This window comes from Argentina silus, assembly GCF_951799395.1.
Source record: "Argentina silus genome assembly, chromosome: X".
In the NCBI taxonomy this organism is placed as follows: domain Eukaryota; kingdom Metazoa; phylum Chordata; class Actinopteri; order Argentiniformes; family Argentinidae; genus Argentina; species Argentina silus.
Genome location: NC_139653.1, coordinates 26,125,715 through 26,146,789, shown reverse-complemented (window position 1 = coordinate 26,146,789; position 21,075 = coordinate 26,125,715). Strand labels below are relative to the sequence as shown.

At 43.3% G+C, this 21,075-nt stretch overlaps 1 protein-coding gene across 4 annotated transcripts in view; it reads right to left on the bottom strand.

Moving 5' to 3' along the window:
* Window positions 1–20,693, bottom strand: part of arap1 (ArfGAP with RhoGAP domain, ankyrin repeat and PH domain 1) — a gene marked incomplete at its 5' end in the record, with an annotated part of 28,260 nt that extends 7,567 nt beyond the window's left edge. For 2 of the 4 annotated variants that reach the window (XM_083695450.1, XM_083695452.1), the window contains 19 exons: window positions 3,123–3,286; window positions 3,547–3,592; window positions 3,732–3,924; window positions 4,466–4,568; window positions 4,684–4,819; window positions 4,985–5,119; window positions 5,308–5,482; window positions 10,120–10,302; window positions 11,942–12,027; window positions 12,282–12,481; window positions 12,989–13,095; window positions 13,416–13,600; window positions 13,974–14,094; window positions 14,311–14,380; window positions 17,111–17,263; window positions 17,356–17,456; window positions 17,553–17,638; window positions 17,862–18,043; window positions 19,016–19,095. In XM_083695450.1, the coding sequence (XP_083551576.1) occupies window positions 3,123–3,286; window positions 3,547–3,592; window positions 3,732–3,924; window positions 4,466–4,568; window positions 4,684–4,819; window positions 4,985–5,119; window positions 5,308–5,482; window positions 10,120–10,302; window positions 11,942–12,027; window positions 12,282–12,481; window positions 12,989–13,095; window positions 13,416–13,600; window positions 13,974–14,094; window positions 14,311–14,380; window positions 17,111–17,263; window positions 17,356–17,456; window positions 17,553–17,638; window positions 17,862–18,043; window positions 19,016–19,095 (2,506 nt within the window). Of the gene's footprint in view, window positions 1–3,122; window positions 3,287–3,546; window positions 3,593–3,731; window positions 3,925–4,465; window positions 4,569–4,683; window positions 4,820–4,984; window positions 5,120–5,307; window positions 5,483–10,119; window positions 10,303–11,941; window positions 12,028–12,281; window positions 12,482–12,988; window positions 13,096–13,415; window positions 13,601–13,973; window positions 14,095–14,310; window positions 14,381–17,110; window positions 17,264–17,355; window positions 17,457–17,552; window positions 17,639–17,861; window positions 18,044–19,015; window positions 19,096–20,612 lie in introns of those variants that run through there. The other 2 variants (XM_083695451.1, XM_083695453.1) reach the window with 2 other exon arrangements.
* Window positions 20,694–21,075: the final 382 nt, after the last annotated feature.

Here is a 21,075-nt window from a genome sequence, read left to right as displayed (position 1 = left end):
ACACACACACATTAAAGAGCCAGACATCTAGAGAGGGAGGTACAGTATCGGGAGTGAGAGAAAGAGACAAACATCTCGGGAGGGAGGTATAGGGAGAGAAGGAATGAAGCAGGGAGAGGAAAGAGAAAGGAACAGTGCTGTTTTGTTGTCCCTCATAGGCTTTCCTGAGAGCCAGAAATCCCACTATTACCGTCACGAGGCCACACACACACACACACACACACACACACACACACACACACACACACACACACCACTTCATCTGTCTAGCAAAGCAAGCATACAGTGCTCTGCATAAGTAATGGTACAGTGAAGAATTATTTCTTTTTTTAGCTCTATTCTCCAAAGGTTTGGATTTGAAATCAAACCATTGCTATGAGGTTAAAGTAGAGATTTGTGTAGATATTGGTTTCACCATTTAGAAATGACAATACATAGTCCGTATACATAGTCCGCCTATTCCAGGGCACCAAAAGTAATGGGACAATTTGCTTGACAGATGTTTCTGTAAGTCAGGTGTGTTCTGTCACATAATTTGTGGTGACGTAAGAGAGCTGTCAATGTCTAGTATTGATTCTAGGCTTTGCGCTTGACTTTGGGGTCTGCTATTGGTGTCTTTCAACATGAGGACCGAAGATCAGAAACACTCTCCAGGAGGTAGGCGTGAATGTGTCAGAGACACATTAGGTTTGCCAAAATCAACAGTTTGGAACATCATTAAAAAGAAAAAAAAGCACTTGTGACCTCAAAAATTGCAAACCAGCTGGTAGGCCAAGGCAGACTTCTAGAGTGGATGACCGAAGAATGCTCACCATAATTAAGAAAAAACCAAAACCCACTGATCAGGAACACTCTCCAGGAGGTAGGCGTGAATATGTCAGAGGCTACCATCCACAGAATACATCACCAGTTGAACTACAGAGGCTTCACTGCAAGGTGCAAATCACTAGTTATCATCAAAAAAGATTACATTTAGCTAAAAAGTACCTAAAAAGCCTACAGGTCTGGAAAAAGGTCTTTTGGACAGGTAAGACTAATATGATCATGAATCAGAGTGAAGTTTGGAGAAAAAAAGGATCTTCCCAAAATGTACATATTTTTTTCAAGCATGATGGAGATGGTGTTAAGATTTGGGAATGTATAACCACTAGAATTTAATGTATAACCACTAGAATTTAATGTATAACCACTAGAATTTAATGTATAACCACTAGAAGCCACTAGAATTTGCTAACGTGTTGATTGATAATGTAACTGCTGATTGCAGCAGCAGAATATATTCTGAACTGTACAAAAACATTTTGTCTGCTCGAGCACAAGCAAATGCCTCCAAATTCATTGGACGGTGCTTCATCATACAGTAAGACAAAAAACATACTGCCATAGCAACTAGGGAGTTTTTCAAGGCCAACAAATAGAAAGTAATTGACTGACCAAGTCAATCTTCAGACATTAAATCCAATTGAACATGCATTTTATTTCCTGATGAAAAGATATTAGGAAAAACTAAAGATGGCTGCAGTACAGGCCTTGCAGAGCATCACCAACAGCATCACCAGAGAATATACCCAGTGTCTGGAGACTTCAGGCAGTTATTACATGCAAAGGATTGTCGACAAAATACTAAACATGAGTGTTTCATTTGGACATTATATTAATCTGTCCCATTACTTTTGGTGCCCTGAAACAGGGGGACTATGTATAAAAAGTGTTGTCATTTCTAAATCGTGAAACCAATATGTACACAAATACCCTAAAATAAAAGATGAGAATACAATGGCATAGTTAAGTATCCTTAACTTTTTCCACATTTTGTTGTGTTACAGACTCAATTTAAAATGGATTAAATGTATTTTTTTGCCATCAATCCACACACAACACCCTATAATGACAAAGCGAAAACAAGTTTAGACATTTTTGCAAATGTATTCAAATTTAAATATAGAAATACCTAATTTAAGTCCCTTTGCTGACACTCTTAAAATGTGCTCAAATGCAAAAATGTCTTCAACAAGTCACTCAACAAGTTGAATTGAGTCCATCTGAGTGCAAGGATAATAGTTCATGTGATTTCGGGAATGACTATCTGTGTTTTTATAGGGTCTCTGATTTGCATAGAAATCAATTACACACTGTGTGGATTAGCCTGTCACTACGAACTCAGCAAATTTCATAATTTTCTCTTGATCCTGACAAACTCCCCAGTCCCTGCCAGTGACAAACATACCCATAACTTGATGCAGCTACCACTATTCTTCACACAAGAGATGGTGCGGAAACTGCTTTGTATGTGCTGGATTTGCACTAAACGTAATGCTTTGTAGTAAAACCAAATGAACACATTCCCAGCCACTTTATTTGCTGTATGACTCAAATTCATTGTTGCAAACACAATTATGGATGCGAGATAGAATATTTTCCATTAAGGGATTTTTGGCCACTTGGTTATAGACCAATTTTGTAGAGTGACTATAATGACAACCTGATCCATACAGTGTGTATTTGATTCCTATGCAAATCAGAGACCCTACAAAAACAATGATATTAATTCCAAAATCACATGAACTATTATCTTTGCATTAAGATGGACTCAATTCAACTTATTGAGTGACTTGTTTTAAGAGTGTCGTAGCAAAGGGTCTGAATACTTATGTAAATTAGGTATTTCCGTATTTCAATTTTAATACATTTGCTGAAATTTCTAAAAACTTTTTCACTTCGTCATTATGGGGTATTGTGTGTGGATTGATGGCAGAAAATGTTATGTAATCCATTTTAAATTGAGTCTATAACACAACAAAATGTGTAAAAAGTGAAGGGGTCTGAATACTTTCCAAAGTCACTGTATATACTTACCATAACCGTCATAATAATTGTTTGATTTCAAATCCAAACTTCTGGAGTATAGAAGATTATTACTTACATAGGGCACTGTATCTGGCACATATACACATGTTTTGTTTATTTATGTTTTGTCTGAAGAACTGTGTGTGTGTGTGTGTGTGTGTGTGTGTGTGTGTGTGTGTGTGTGTGTGTGTGTGTGTGCGTGTGTGTGCGTGTGTGTGTGTGTGTGTGTGTGTGTGTGTGTGTGTGTGTGTGTGTGTGTGTGTGTAGTATCTCACCACACTGTGTGATGTAGTCTATGCAGCGGTCCACTATAACAGGGATGTCAGTGTCTGTGAGTTGCTGCTGACTGAGAGAGTCTCCTCCACTGCCAGCAGCTCGCTGAATAGCACCACACCAACCCACAAAGTCTAGCTTCCTCTCTCCTTCTATATACAAAGTCCTACAAAGAGAAAGAGATTGGAGGGAGGGAGGGAGGGAGGGAGGGAGAAGGAATGGGAGGGTTAGAGAGAATTCTAGAATGTCAAATCACTTTACTGGTTCAACATAATAGCATTTAAAGAAGCAAATAAAAACAGCACATTGCCCCCAATTTAAAACACTCACTCTGCAAACCTTTTCTACTCCTGTCAACAAACCACACAATCAACCACAATATTGTTTAAAAAGAGTGGAACCAAAATGCCAGCATCAGCGTCCTACCTCCCTCTCTCCACCAAAACCAGCACCTCGTTCTCTTGCTGGATCGCTGTGAAAAACACAAACATCTCACATTATTTAACAGAACAAGGACATAACATGTTTATGGTGCTAAAAACAGAAAGGTTGGTTTTCAGATTGACTTGGAGACAAACATGCAGTGCTGGCGTATGTGTGTGTGTACTCACACAGCTCCTGTAGTTTGCGGAGATGTATCTCCTCTCCCTCATTATCCTCGAGGTACGCATGGAGGGTGGAGCCAACCAGAGCAAACCAGCCAATCCGTGGGCTCTGCAGGTTTAGCCCATCCTTATACCGCAGTCGACCAATCCGCTCAAAGCCCAGCCTCAACAGGGGCTCCACATTGGCCGGGATAAACAACTTGAGGTGAAATAGATGGGTTAAAGGGATAATTCATCATAAAATTAAACTTGGTCAGATTGTGCTAATCTTTCTCATTGATTTGTATAGATTCACAACAAATGGCATCAATATGGACTACCAAGATGGTGGTGGGTGTCAGTAGCCAGGATTCCACAACGGTTCCAGTGTGTGCCAAGGCTAACTGGTGCCCAGCCGATGCTCAAAGCCCTGTGCCTCAAGCCTAATGAACAAGCCCTTTAGTATTTTCCTCAGCTGGGCTTGCTAAATTATATAGCTATAACTTGGCTTATGCTAGCCACCTATCATATTCTCTAGCAAACTAAAACCAACCCTGATCTAAACTACACCCCTAGCCCCGGTTGGCCCAATGAGTACCAAGTGGGTAGAGCGTACTAGACGGTACTGCATCTTTAAGTACCGAAAAGGCACTGAGTAAGCACCGTTTAAGCCCAGGAGTGGCTGTGGAAAAGCAATTGGCCTTGGCACACACTGGCACGCACAGAGTTGTCACTGCAGTTGAAATGGCGCTAGTGGTTACCTTGGTAATGGATTTGACCCACTCCCTGTGCCTGTTTGGGTCGTCAGTGCCAAACAGATAGAGACGCTCAGAGTCAGAGTACAGCTCAAATGTATGGTCATACCTGAGAGACAGGGAGAGAGAGAGAGACAATTACTACTTCTCTTAAAAGTATATTTTACCCCAAAAAGAAAAATGAGAAACCTCCCCCATGGTACAGATGGTATGGATGTGTGTACCCATGTCTCTCTGGCGTATTGACGGCCAGGCAGACTATCTCTCCGCTCTTCAGCGCTCCATTAGGTGTAGAGTTTTTGTCACTCTCATAGTAACTGAAGGTGCCATCATTCAAAGTACACCAGCGACGGCTGAAATCTGTGGAAAACAACAACAGGTCAGACACACCCAAAACACACTGTGGGCATCTTGGCATCCTGGTGTGTGTGTGTGTGTGTGTGTGTGTGTGTGTATGTGTGTGTGTGTGTGTGTGTGTGTGTGTGTGTGTGTGTGTGTGTTTCTCTGTGTGTTTAATTAGCTCACCCTCTCGGGTCTTGCGCTCTGTGATTGGCCGAACCATGGAAGCGGTCTTGAACAGGAAGCCATTGTGAGAAATGGACGGTGGAGCAGAGTAATGTACCGCCTCCATCAACCCACTCACATCAGACCGTGGCAGCTCTGCAGCCAATCATCAAACAGATACATGCACATTTGTGAATAAGCATTATTATGCATACCAATAAACTTGAGCAATGTTTGTCTGAAGAACTGTATGTGTGTGTGTGTGTGTGTGTGTGTGTGTGTGTGTGTGTGTGTGTGTGTGTGTGTGTGTGTGTGTGTGTGTATGTGTGTGTGTGTGTGAGTACCTATGTTGAGGTTGTGGCTGATGAACTCAGCCTGTAGTTCCTGTGTGTGGGCGAGTGCGAGGGACAGGGGTGTGGGGCAGTCAGCCTGACCAGTACAACAGTTCACATCAGCTCCACAGAACACCAGACTCAAGGTCTCAAACACATCACTGCACTGGACATTAATACACAGGGCCTGAGAGAGAGAGGAGAGAGGGAGGGTGAGCAACAAGGATGGAGAGGGTTGCGTTAATGGGATTTGCCATGGGGTCAGGTAATGCTGCAGTAAACTTTTAGGTTATTGTGTGATTGTCAAACTCTGATTCTCCACCCTTTTCCGGAGGTGGCCACTTGTAGATTTATGTAAGCATGGGCTTATACCAGTCCATTCCTTTTAAATCCATGTGGGGGACTGCCCACTTTACATTTGGTCATATGGCTGTCGGCACCCCTTATTGGTGTATCTGGTCATTGCATTCAGTGCCACCCTATGTATTGACCTATTTATTCTGTGTTATGCTGATTTATGTGCCCTGTGAAACTTGACATTGTTGCAATACCAATTTCCCCATGTGGGACAAATAAAGCAGAAACTTGAACTTGATCATTTGTCCATGTCTAATATTATTATACTGCAGGTTATAGAAGTGGTATAGTAGTGGAACTCCAGTTGTCTCTCTCCGCTACAACTGCAGTTCAGTGAGCCTGGGATTGTTCTGTCAGTCCTCCAACACAGAACATACAGCATTTCACAAGCCTCTACATACCACACTTCACTACAACAAAACATATCAAATCACATACTGGGGGGCCTAGGTTTCGAGAGGAGTTCTCTGCACTGTCCATTAACCAACAACCCCCCTTTATTTGAATCTGATTGGGGAATTCCATACTGTTCTGTCACACATGTCCCCCCTTTCTCTCTGGCTGGCCCTCTCCCCTTTGCTCTGTTTCACTCACTCCATCAGGATCACACACACTTGCACGCACAAATACCAATAAACTGAAAAACAGTCTTCGGTCATAGTACGACTGGAGGAGAACCAAGCAGATCTGAATGAGTGTTTCAAGACCTTTAGCCCTCAACCATCTGCTGCCTATAATAGAAGGAGTTATATAAAAACACAGACATGCAAACACACATACACACACATCCGCGCACACACACACATACACACACATCCACACACATCCACACACACACACACACACACACACACACACACACACACACACACACACACACACACACACACACACACACACACATTTGAGAGATGCTTACACAATATCCCCAGAGAGAGAGAGAGAGAGATGAGACAAGAGCACTCTACCCTGGGTGTGTCTTTGAAAACAGTACACTGACTCTGCCTTTACATTGCTCTCTTAATGCAGGAGAAGAAAAGAGACAAAGAAACAAGATGAGAGAGATTCAAGTCTTACTCCAAGTTATGCATATGGGGCAACGCGACACAACAAAACCAGTGGTCATTCATTGTCAATGGAAGATGGCAACTTCACGAGACTTTGGGGACGTCGTTCTGTCTAGTGGAGTGACTAAACAGAATACAATAGAGTTCTATTTTTTGGAAGTCTGCGACAGTGCTAAGCGATAACCAATCGGAGGACAAAGAAAGGTACACCTCCTAAAGTTTCCTGAATGGTAGACAACCAAACTTTAGTTCCACTGCATACGTACTGTAGGTCCCTACTGTAATGTGCCAGAATGCTAGCTGGTGAATGTTTACCACAGGTTGTGGAATGTAAATTAGCTAATAAGTCAGGAGACAATATAAATGCAACCCATAATGATTGGGAGCAAACACGTCTCTTCTAAGGTCCTGTTAAAAATAAGCCTTTTTGAACCTGCAAATGTGCACCACCAAATGTTCTGTATGCTACGAGTAGTGGAGAAGCAACGCCCACGAGCAATCTACCCATGACAACCTTGATGGAGTCTCGAGACAAAATCGCTGTATGTGTGTACACTGCTTTAGCCATAGCAATTAGAGATTCATTACAGATATCCCCCCTTCCCCCATCCCTTCCTCCCCCAAAAACCATATGTTCCATCATCACCAGAGAGCTAACCGAAATGCGAAATGAAAGGAGGGAGTGAGAGAGGGCAAGAGAGATAGACAGAGAGAGAAAGAGGAAGAGAAAGAGAAAGAGAAATAGAAAGAGAGAGAAACATAGGGAGAGAGGGGGTGGAGGAATGGAGAGAGTGAAAGATAGAAATAGAGTGGGGGAGAAAATTATACAGACATATGGAGGAAGGAGAAAGGGAAAAAGTGATAAGGAGGGGAGAGAGGAGGAAAATAACCCAGCAGGGTAGAGAAAAACAGATGGGAGACAAAGGAGAGAAAGGATGGGTGAGGCAGAACTTTTGTCTGCAGAATTATCCATGTCAATCTCCCTCTCTCCCTGGCAGCCATATTCCCAAACTCACAAACAACCTCATAAACTCTTTACTACAGCCAAGCAGCCACGCCTGCACCCAGCTCTAACCACCACTGTACCATGCCAACTGTCACTAACTTCCAAAGTACGCAATACACGCAATGAGTAATGAACATAGTTGCTAAACCAGTCTATAGTTTAGCAATGAGCTACAGTTTGGCAGATGTAGCCTATGAGATGGTGTGGGATGCTTCCATGCATTGTTCAGCGAGGAGGGAGAGGTGGCTCAGACAAAGCTACCCATTCAGAAAGGTGAGACTGACTGATCCACTCTGGCCACAGAAAGAATGCATGGAGACACAACGAGTCTATCCCTGAGAGACACTCCCACTCACTCTCCCTTTAACACACAAACACTGGAATACTGTATACACATACACAAACATAGAAACAAAAACAAACAAAAAAAACACTTGCACACTCTCGAAGAGCTTCTCCTCTCAAACACACACTTACACTCATAAAAATAAAAAGACAGTAAAAAAATAGGATTATGACCCAGTGCTTTCTGGACCCAGCCCAAATGTCTGACCACACTGTCATACAAACATAGACACAGACACAGACACGGACACACACACACACACACACACACAGACACACACACACACACCTCCCTCCAGCAGAAGGGCTGTCAGAGAGCCAAAGTCCATTCACATAGTTTCATAAGTCTAAATCACTTAACTACACTCTCTCTCTGTATGTCTGTCTCTTGACTCACACACACACACACACACACACACACACACACACACACACATACACACTATCAAGCAGCGTACCCATACAAACAGTATGATGATTGTCATACTGTGCAATCATCAGAGACTCTCACCCAAGGTCTGCTGGTGTATTCCTTCTCTGTCTGTCCAGCGTGTGTGCCACACACTGTGAATAGTTCCTAACACAGCCAAGATACTCCTCAGATACTCTTTTGAGTTACACTCAAAACACACAGACAGCTGAAGAGCGAGGAGTAGAAAGAGAGAAACTTTCTCCACTCCTCAGACCCAAACAATGAGAGAGAGACGGGGGGAGGGGCTCTTAGGGTTAGAACACATTCCAGCAGAGAGGCCAGTGATGATGTCACAGGGAGAGAGGGTTGGAACTAGATAAACAAATACAGCATGAGCTCAAACTCTCGTTCTTTCTGAAATTGTCATGTAATAGTCACTTTCTTACTGACTTAACCGTACAGTTAATTTGATTTGAATTTCACACTTTTAGAGTGAGACAGACGGGAGGAGGGGGGGAGGGGGAGAGGGATAGAAAGGTAGAGAGAGAGAGACAGGGATAGAGAGGGAGAGAGAGGAAAGAGTCAAGGAAAGAGAGAATGAAGCAGGGGGAAGAGACAGGGTGGGTAGTAGGAAGGACGAGTAATTGAGAGAAGGGGGCAGGAGAACAAAGACTGCATTTAGTCCAACATATGATGAGTGGGTGTGTGTGTGTGTGTGTGTGTGTGTGTGTGTGTGTGTGTGTGTGTGTGTGTGTGTGTGTGTGTATTTCCTGGTACACAATCAGAAACAATCAAAAAAAACCTTCCTGTGTTTTGAGTCTCTTTAAACCCTTAATGCACTTCCCAGACATAGATGACTAATACACACTCACACACACACACACACACACACAGACACACACACACAGACACACACACACACACACACACACACACACACACACACACACACACACACACACACAAACATCTGGTGAGCTAAATCACTTAAGGGAGGAAAATAGAATCACTCAAAGTCAGGTGGTAAGTATGATTCACACACACACACACACACACACACACACACAACCACACACACACACGCACACGCACACTCACGCACACACACACACACACACACACACTGGTGCTGTGTCTGCAGTCTGTATTGTTTCTGTTAACTGGGTTAAGAGGCTAATGGCTGACCCAGCTAAGGCACTAACACAGAGGCATTCACTGCACATGCACGCACGCGCACACACACACACACACACACACACACACACACACACACACATACACACACACACATACACACACACACACACACAATAGGTTGTAATCTTAGCACCATCAGACTGTATTGTTACATCGTAGAGGGAACATCTCCCACCTCTACAAGGTTGGGACCTCTTTGCATAAGACTGCATGAAGATTTGCATGAAGTTTCAAGACAGGTTCACGCCAGGCAGGCCTGGTCTCGACACCCCCAACCCAGTTGGATTTACTGAAGGGCTGAATTTGATTTATTTAAAGGTTGTTGCTATGTTGTTTAGCTTTCTCTTCTTGCGTTTATTCTCTCTGGTTGCCATAGGGAGCTGGTAGTGTTAGGGATAGTTTAGTGTTTCATTTAAGGTTACAAAAAAGGTTGTTCTTACATTGTTGAGCTCTTTCTGGTTTCCATAGAGGGGGTGGTATTTCCGATATTTTCCGTGTCTGTATTTGTTGTTAATGAAGCGTCGGCGCTCCTCGCTGCAGCTTGACGGACTCAGTGCCTCACTCGGTGGAATGTTCGCCGCCCAGAACCCATTCACGCGCTGGTTTCCCAGCAACTGGAACACCTGGGGACAGGTGAGGTCAAAGATAGTGGAAGGGGGGGGGGGATAAGTAGATAAGGTTGTAGTATTGGTTGTGACACAAAGCTCAGTCAGTGGTGATATTAAAACATGTGTCCCCTCTATTTTCGGGCTTCTTCTAAATAGTTTTGCCTCATGCATGTACAGCTTTGGAGCGGGTGCAGCAACCTTTAGAGCGGGAAATATTTTGACACTGATACGTTCGTTCACTAAAAGGCTGTACCTTACCTGATCTAAATTAATTGCAGAGACGATAAGGGAATAACTGCTATATTATTTTTCACCTCTCCGCGCACACACACCAGAGTCAGCCATTACTCTCAAGTTGATTGTGCTTCTGACCTGTTAGAATCACTAATTAGTGTGTTATTTTTTGATAAACAAATAACTCCCATATTTGGGCAATGGTTCGTCTGATTGCTCTCATCTACGTTCTGTCTATCTGCTTTGCACACATACTGCACGTCCCGCGAAGCGCAGTTGTGAACGTAGCAGGGCATATTTGTGTTTTTCTGTTTTGAGTTCAGATCTTTATGAAATTTGCATCACACGCGATTAGAAGCGATCACAGGGGAACAAACTTTGTTTTTGGAGGAGCGCTTGGCCAATTAAATAATTTACTAAAACGTTTTCAAAATGAGGTCTATAGACTTTTCAAATTTAGTTAAACACCTCCCTCACATGGCGCTGTTGTGCCTGTTGTGCCTGTCAATTTTGCCCCCCTTTTTGAGATCACTTTGTGAGAATGGCCACACTGTGATCTCTCACTGTGATGTTTACAGGCGTTTGGAATACAGGCCGTTGTAATGTGTAAATGTTGAAGTGTCATATAACTGGTACTGATAATGTGAAGTCTGATTGGTTCACCCTTACAAACAGCTCTTGATTGTAATACTATGGTTGGAAGATGGGTATAAAACAGAATGTTGAAGAACAGATTCGCTCTCTTTGTTTTCTGGTCTGTGGTCCAAGCCTGTTGTCTGTGAGTTCAGTAAACAGACCACATGGTCTGTCTTTGTTCACTCTGTCTCTCCCTTGCTATAATTTACCATTAGGGCAGAATGTAACATTTCTCTGTGTGATATTTGTGTTGTAATAGTTGTATAAATTCAATGTTATTAAAGCCTCATTTGATTTATTCTCATTTGACCATTCTTCCTCTAATTTACCCAAACTTAACAATTCTCTGCAAATAGTGTTAATCAATTTACTTGGAGTCATTAATATTAAGATGTGATTTGTTATTAACAATACATAGCCACATTTCCTTGCTAACCCTTCATATTGTGACTGCCAACTTATAAGGCCCTACACCTGCTCAACTAGTTCGGCTGTGGTGGCTTCTCTAAGTCTTAAAATTTTGTCTGCACACGACACCGCGAGCGAACAGCTCTGACAAACAAACAGTTCATTCGCATTTACGTCATTTTGTTCGCACAAACCCAGTGAACTTCATTTCTCCAAGAAGTATGCACCAAGCTTTAGCCTCAGGTTGTACATTCTATGTCTTATCATGTTCCACGTTGCACCTGAACTTCAAAAAGAACGCTGGTTGAAATAGTTAGCTTCACTTTGAGAAAAATAACTCAACCCTGATTAGGTGTGTATGAGAGAGGGGACAGACCTGTATGAGTTCCTCTTTCCACACCTTTCTGTCCATCTTCAGGCTGCGGACCTTAGAGATACTAGGGCCCAGCCCCCGGTGCTCGCCTACAAGACGCATGCACGCACGCATGCACACACACACACACACACACACACACACACACACACACACACACACACACACACACACTTTCATGACTTATCTGTCCATTCTGTAGCTAGTTTGCATCTTTCAACAATATGTTGGCACAAAATGAATAATATTTTTGGAATTTTGTCTGATGTACACACACACACACACACACACACACACACACACACACACACACACATAAACACAAACACAAACACACACAAACCTGCACAGCGTTTACAGACCACCACACATAGGTTGATGGCAGCCCATTCAGGTTTGGCAGCACCACAGTCAGCACAGCAACCGTTGCTTGGCTCTGCCCAAATTCTCTCAGCCACCTCACTGTTGGACAAAGCTTTTCCAATCGCGTCGCGCATGGCTTCGACCCACTGCTCTTTCAGCTGCTCTGACTCTGCCATGAAACTAACACAAACAAACAAACAAACACACACACAGACGCACACACACGTGTGTGACGCAGACACTCATGGGTCTGTCCTTCCTCTTCTCTTCCGTCACACATCATGTAGTCTTAAATACACACTCTTAATAAAATGACTGAAATAGCATCAGGCAACACAGGACTCGAAACAGTGCAAAAAGAGACCTACTGTAGGGTGTGCTCTGACCACACTCATCGGAATATATGATGGAATGTATAGGAGACTGGGTGTGTGCATGTGTGTCTGAGTGAGTGAGTGTGTGTGTGTGTGTGTGTGTGTGTGTGTATGTGTGTGTGAGTGAATGAGTGAGTGAGTGTGTGTGTGTGTGTGTGTGTGTGTGTGTGTGTGTGTGTGTGTGTGTGTGTGTGTGTGTGTCTGTGAGTGAGTGAGTGTGTGTGTGTGTGTGTGTGTGTGTGTGTGTGTGTCTGTGAGTGAGTGAGTGTGTGTGTGTGTGTGTGTGTGTGTGTGTGTGTGTGTGTGAGAGTACCTGAATATGCGGTAAGGCGTGGTAAGGTCAAAGCTACGTCGGTCTGTGTCTTTAACGTTTCCTACATTCATGTCGATGGAAGTGATACCGATTCCCAGACGGTACTCCTGGAAACAGAACACTACTGACATCAACAACCAATGATAAAACATTTTATGAGTCAATTCAAATAAATCCATATTGCAAATAAATCCATATAGCTCAGTGTCTATCCAACAACTGATCCAGGACAAACAAGGGTGTTTTGCTAGTAACGTACATGCATACCATCATGGCATAGAAACGGCATAGAAACATAGCAAATTAGATAAACTTGTAATTTGTCTGACGGACATTAGTGATATCAATAGTCTCCTGTGATGTGATGACAACACATGATGTATTCACTTTTGTTGATAATACCAACCATCAAACAACACACACACACCTCCATGTTCTTGTAGAGGAAGACCTTGTCCCCAGTGACAACAGTGTAGAGTTTGGAGCGCAGTCCTCTCAGTTCCAGAGAGCCCTGGAGGTCAGGGGCCAGGGGTGAACTAGTGGTCACCTCCCTGCAGCCCTGCTGGCGCCCCGAAGTATAGTCCAGTGCTGCCACCCATTCATTCCTCTGAGCTACACACACACACACACACACACACACACACACACACACACACAAGTTTTAGCCTGCCGACTGTGAGAGTAGAATGGTTTCATGCTGAGCAGAGGTCTATATTACGAACAGTATATTCTCTAAATCGGTTACACAACAACCACACACCACAGGTCTATATTGAGACAGACACACACAGTTCAATACTTCTTGTTGTCTGTCAATCTCATAACAAAGCGCACATATGTCATATGTTCCCTGAGAGAAAGCTTCTCTCTGGTGACCACTGTACAAACATCTACTGGAACCCTAACCCTAACCCTAACTCTGAGTCATAGATGGAAAAAACAAACAGACAACACAAACACACACACGCACACACACAGGACTCACAGTCGCTCTCTGCCCTGAAGAGGAAGGTCCGGTTGTGGGTGACCACCTCAAACTTCTGTTCTCCCACGTTGGTCACTCCAGTGATGGAGGTAGTTGGTATCATCCTTTTAGAGTACACTTCCTGCAACACAACACAGCACACCTCATGTGAGTACACATACTAGCACACTAGCAATTCATATGACCACTATCGCTAAAAAACTGAAACCAGTGAAAACACAAACCACTCAAAAGCACACTCTACTAATGACATGAGATGAGATGATACATTATTTATCCTCACAGGGAAATTGGTTTGTCAATACAGCCATGTAGATTATAGAGACTATAGAGTCACCTTGTCATTATCAAAGTATCTCATGTAGTCTGCATCCAGCTTGATCCAGCGTCTCTGATAGTAGAGGGACCTACACACACACACACACACACACACACACACACGCACACACACCATATTTTAAACATAAAGGCAGGCATGTACACCCAAATTCACCCACCCTCATATCTCCTCTTTTCCTCTCCCTCATACAGACTGTGTATGGAGTAAGAGTTTTAAATTTCAACCCGACAGGCTCGGGGGGCAAGGCCTGATTTTCTGACAATTGATTCTGGCCAAGCTGGTCACGGAGCACAGAGCTGCATTTAATTCTTTTTTGCGTGGCTGTGTGATAACTCGCATCCGCCTATTGCCCTCTCTCCCTCTGCTCTAGTCTTCTCTAGATGCACAGCGGCAGCACCTGTTCAATTACATTGTTATTGTTACCTTCATTAAAGCTATATATATCTAAGAGAAAAAATCTCTCTCTCTCTCTCTCTAATATAATATATATGCCATTTAGCTGACGCTTTTATCCAAAGCGACTTACATTGCAGTGCGTGCGTGCGTGCATTCTCTCTCTCTCTCTCTCTCTCTCTCTCTCTCTCTCTCTCTCTCTCTCTCTCTCTCTCTCTCTCTCTCTCTCTCTCTCTCTCTCTCTCTCTCTCTCTCTCTCTCTCTCTCTCTCTCTCTCTCTCTCTCTCTCTCTCTCTCTCTCTCTCTCTCTCTCTCTCTCTCTCTATATATATATATATACATATACATACAGCGGGTGAAATAAGTATTGAACACGTCACCATTTTTCTCAGTACATATATTTCCAAAGGTGCTATTGACATGACATTTTCACCAGATGTTGGTAACAACCCAAGTAATCCATACATACAAAGAAACCAAACAATATGTTCAGAAATTAAGTTATGTGTAATAATGTGAAATGACACAGGGAAAAAGTATTGAACACATGAAGAAAGGGAGGTGCAAAAAGGCATGGAAAGCCAAGACAACAATTGAAATCTATCAGTAATTAAAAAGCAATCCAGCCCCTTGTCAGTGCAAATTAATATCAGCTGGTTCAGTCCCAACTGATGGCCTACAAAAAGGTGTCATTGCCAAGGTCTCACACAAGACACATCTCATGATATGTAAAAGCAAAGAGCTGTCTCAAGACCTTCGCAACCTAATTGTTGCAAGACATAACGATGGCATTGGTTACAGGCGCATTTCTAAGCTTCTGAATGTTCCAGTGAGCACTGTTGGGGTCATAATACGGAAGTGGAAAGACAATCATTTCACCATAAATTTGCCTCGATCAGGTGCTCCTCGCAAGATTTCTGACAGAGGAGTGAAAAGAATAATCAGAAGAGTTGTCCAAGAGCCAAGGACCACTTGTGGAGAGCTTCAAAAAGACCTGGAATTAGCAGGTACTGTTGTCTCAAAGAAAACAGTAAGTAATGCTCTCCACCGCCATGGCCTGTATGCACGCTCACCACGCAAGACTCCATTGCTGAAAAAAAAGCATGTTGAAGCTTGTTTAAAGTTTGCTGCACAACATTTGGAAAAGCCAGTGAAATACTGGGAGAATATAGTGTGGTCAGATGAGAGCAAAATTTAACTGTTTGGATGCCATAATACACACCATGTTTGGAGGAGAAATGGCACTGCACATCACCCTAAAAACACCATACCAACAGTGAAGTTTGGAGGTGGGAACATCATGGTGTGGGGCTGCTTTTCAGCAAATGGTACTGGCAAACTTCACATAATTGAAGGAAGGATGAATGGGCAAATTTACCGAGACATTCTTGACCAAAATCTGCTGCCATCTACCAGGATGATGAAGATGAAACGAGGGTGGACATTTCAGTAAGACAATGATCCCAAACACACAGACAAGGAAACTCTCAATTGATTTCGAAGAAAGAAAATAAAGCTGCTAGAATGGCTCAGCTAATCACCTGACTTAAATCCCATTGAAAATCTATGGAAAGAACTGAAGATCAAGATTCATAGAAGAGGCCCACGGAACCTTCAAGATTTGAAGACTGTTAGTGTGGAAGAAGGGGCCAAAATCACACCAGAGCAATGCATGCGACTAGTTTCTCCATACAGGAGGCGTCTTGAAGCTGTCATTACCAACAAAGGCTTTTGTACAAAGTATTAAATAAATATCAGTAAGCGTGTTCAATACTTTTTCCCTGTGTCATTTCACATTATTACACACAACTTAATTTCTGAACTTATTTGTTTTGGTTTCCTTGTATGTATGGATTACTTGGGTTGTTACCAACATCTGGTGAAAATGTCAATAGTACCTTTGGAAATATATTTACTGGTTTTTGAGCGCTTTTTTACGTTCTCTCACTGTTTCTGTCAGTCCTAATTACTGAATTGGTGTTTAATGGCTTGGGGAAAAAATAACAATTAAAAACACACACAACAGGTGACAACAGCAAGATCTGGTTAATTTCTGGAAATATATAAGGTATTCTATAAAGGCAGGTGCATACAGTAAATACAGTTGTTCATAGTAACTAAGGTGAGTTTTCAAGCACTCTCTCCACTCTTCTCAGCGAGTGGCTTTCTCCTCTCCTTTACTCTGCAGTGCTACAATTTTGCTGTTGTGCGCAATGGATGAACAGCCGTTTTCTAGATTTCAAGCTTTTTTCAGGCTCTGGCTTATGAAAATGTCTTCGATGTTGGGCTCAGGCTGGTTCAGGCTGGAATTTTCAGGCCTGTTTCAAATTCTACCACTGACCGTGTGTGTGTGTGTGTGTGTGTGTGTGTGTGCGCTAGAGAGATAGAGATGTACTGTACGTACCCCTGGGGTGGGTTCTTGTCCAGCCAGCCCATCTTAATGACGGGGCTGAGCTGGGGGGAGTCTTCTCTTGCAGGAGGGGCCAACCTGCCTGTAGTTGGCAAGTAGACACTCCCCTGTTGGGTGCTCAAACCATAGTCCTGCCACGAGTTACGACTGGGAGAGAGATGTTCAACATATTACCCAATGAGCACAAAATGAGCATTATTGTATAAAATCAAGTAACTCTAGGGGTTGGGGAGACCTACTGGTTGCTGATTGGCTCATTATCGTCGTCCAGTAGTTCATCGTCACTGCAGATAGAGCTGTACCGCCCCTTCTCCCGCCTAGGCACCGGCAGGAACACATCCTAATAGACAACACAGATGTCATGCATACACCTCAAACTCTATCTGAATACACACACACACAAAATACACACACACACACACAACACAACACTTACCTGATCTGTCATGTTCACAGAAATGGGGTCGGGACACAACAACTCTGCATCATCATAGTCATCAGAGCTTTCAACTGAACCTGACCCTGATAGAGAGGGAGGGAGAGGGAGGGGGTGGTCAAAAACTGTTCAAAGCTAGTCTCCTGAGGCAATAAAGGACAGGTGAACATTGTGAACTGTTGGTTTGAGATTCTACAGTACAACAAGATAACACTTGTCATTGTCTTTCTCCACACCCTGCTGTCATTGTAATAAGAGACAAAAAGGCAGGGTTTAGGGGTTAGTGGATGTAGTGTAGTGTTTACTCACTGATCTCAGGAGGGGGCTGGGGAACCCTTCTCTTGGGCTGAGCTGGCTGCCTGTCGGACTGTGTGGTGAGTTGCGTGTCGAGTTGTGTGTTCTGTTGTGTGTTGAGTTGTATGGGTGATATCCTGGTGCTGGGCGGGGCATGGAGAGTTCGGTCCGTGTTGGGCTCATCGATGGGACTGTCGCTGGAGAGAGGGATTAGAGAGGTAGAGGAGTTCACAGTGACCATGGGTCGGGAGAAAACACTGAACAGCTGACCGAGTCTACCCTTCATCTACTGCTATCCATCAGAACCCTATTCTCTTCCCTGTCTTCTCTTTTCTTCTCTTCTCAATTGATACAGCCTTCTATATCTGTAGAAATGTAACTGCTAAAAGCCAACTGCCACTGTTAGCCATGTCAGAACCCTGGTGTAGAACTCTGCTGTTTGAACAGCTTTCAAACCAAACTGTCAGTCCCAGTTCTACTCTACATCCCACTGTTCCGAGCATTCCTGCCTCTTTATCATAGTGCTGTATGACTCCAGGGAGTCGAGCCCAACTACAACTGCTTTCTCTCACACACACGCACACATGCACACACAGTAAGTAGGTACTTATTGTGTAAGTTCCTCTTGTCCCTAATGGTCAGTCAGCTTTCTTCTTCCTCCACAATGGCAATCACAGAGAAGTGTTATATATTTATACTGTCCCTGTGCGGTATGTTAGGGTTTCATGGAGACAAGGGGAGGATGGAGTGGGTCTACATACTCAAACTTAGGGCCAGGACTTTTCCCTGACCATTTGACCCAGAGAAACTACAGCTTTCATGGTGAAAAAATAATGACACCCATGCCACAGTGAAGTACTGTACACATTTTTGAGTAGTTCCCCTATGACACAGAGGAAGAGCTGCTCACAGGATGGGAGGAGAGGCGCTAAATTTAACCTCCTCCTATTATCCAACAGATGTCATTATGCTAAAGAAACAATGACCCTTCCTTTTCTCTTTTCCCAACCACCCCCCCAACACACACACACAAACACACACACACACACACACACACACACACACACACACACACACACACACACACACAGACACACAGGCTGAACTTCTAAGCCTTATTCAGACTGACACCCTACATGGTTTTATGGGTGGGAATGCAACATGCCTACATGAGATAGAATGCACAGCGCTGGCTCCACCTGACTGTAGCTCTCTCACTGTGGGGGTGTAACCCGGAGTGAGCCTCCATCTTGTCTTTTGTCTGCAGACAGTTTGAACTCATGTGATACACACACACACACACACACACATACACACACATTTACAGAATGGAGAGTCAGAGACAAAGCACTGTAAGCAGAGACACTACGGCAGCAACAAGCAAAACACTTGCAAAACACCACCACTAGTCAGAACAGAAGAAACTCCTCAGTTACTTTTCACATATCTCTCTTTACTCAGCAGCATTGTGTATCTACACGCACCCACACACACACACACACACACACACACACACACACACAGCTATAAATGAAAAGTCTTCCTGCTCTCAGACTAGTCGCTACTGTAGTTTGAGAGGCATCATCACTAAACTAGAGATAGACAGAGCATGAGAGAGGGGGAACAGGCGTGGGAAAGAAAAAGAGAGCATGAGAGAAACATAAAGAAAAAAGGGAATAGCAGTGAGAAAAGGCGGTGTCTCACCAGTCTTGGCTTGTCCTGTATGCCCATTATCACTGGAGGAACGATAAACACAAAACACAAACACACACCAGAGGATAGGAGAGGACGAAACTACTGCGTCACTGAAAGGGGGAGGAGAGAAATCAAAAGTGGCAAGAAGGAAGCCGAATGCATGTTTGTGTGTGTGTGTGTGTGTGTGTGTGTGTGTGTGTGTGTGTGTGTGTGTGTGTGTGTGTGTGTTTGTGTGTCGCAAGGGAGTGAAGGTAGATACTTCCTGTTAAATCTCTCTTTCACCCTCTTTCTCTTTCAATTCCACTAGGTTGAAACAACATAGCCACGACATGACTGGTTTTACTAGCTTAACAGAGCTGAAGTGCCTTCGGGGAGTATTCAGACCCCTTCACTTTTTCCACGTTGTGAATTATTATCCTTGCATTAAGAAGGACTCAATTCAACTTATCGAGTGATTTGCTGATGACATTTTTGTATTTTAGCTAATTTTAAGAGTGTCATAGCAAAGGGTCTGAATACTTATCTACTGTACATGAGGTATTTCTGTATTTCAATAAATCTGAAATTTCTAAAAACCTGTTTTCGCTTTGTCATATTCTTTTAATTTAATCCATTTTAAATTGAGTCTATAACACAACAAAATGTGGAAAAAGTGAAGGGGTCTGAATACTTTCCAAAGGCACTGTAAATTCCAACTGGTTCCTCTCTTAAATACATATTCTATCTCCTCTATCTTTACTTATTCACTCTCTCACACTCTACAACTAGCCTCCCATAGAGAGAGAGAGAGAAACAGTGTTATATTTCATGTTTTATTAATTTTAGAATTTCTACTTTTGAATGGAAAGGCAATAAAGCCATAAAGAGTGTATTTAAATCTATCTCTGAGGCTAACGTCTCTGACACAGGGTTTTTGTTTCCTTCCATGTGTACACACACACACACACACACACACACACACACACACACACACACACACACACACACACACACACACACACACACACACACACACACACAGAGAGAGAGAGAGAGAGAGAGAGAGAAACGGAGCGGAATACCCCACCATACCTCATTTAGCAACCAGGATACTGAGTCAGGATGTCTCAATCAGTCTCTGCTTACTTAACTTGTGTTTGTGAACTGTGTTCACGCTAGCCTACATTCGGTCTTTTTGAGAAATGCATCTTTAACTAGTAATCCCACAATGACTGGGGTTCTAGTCCAAACTGGAGAGCAGAAGAAACTGACAGAAACAGCAAAATTATGCAGCAGACTAAACATTTTAAACTAAAAGCAGTTAATTAAGTACTACCGGCCTCTGAGCACAACACTACTACTACAACACTAAGCACACGCACATGCTCGCACATGCACCAATGTACTGCTGATAGAGCAGAGTCCCCACCTAGTGGATGAACAGAGAATGATCAGGGATCAAAGGAGCTATGTACCTCCATGTTTAAGGCCAGTTCAATTTCAGACCCTAGACCTACCCCAAAACCCTTTCCATTAATTCTCGCCTCACGTAGCC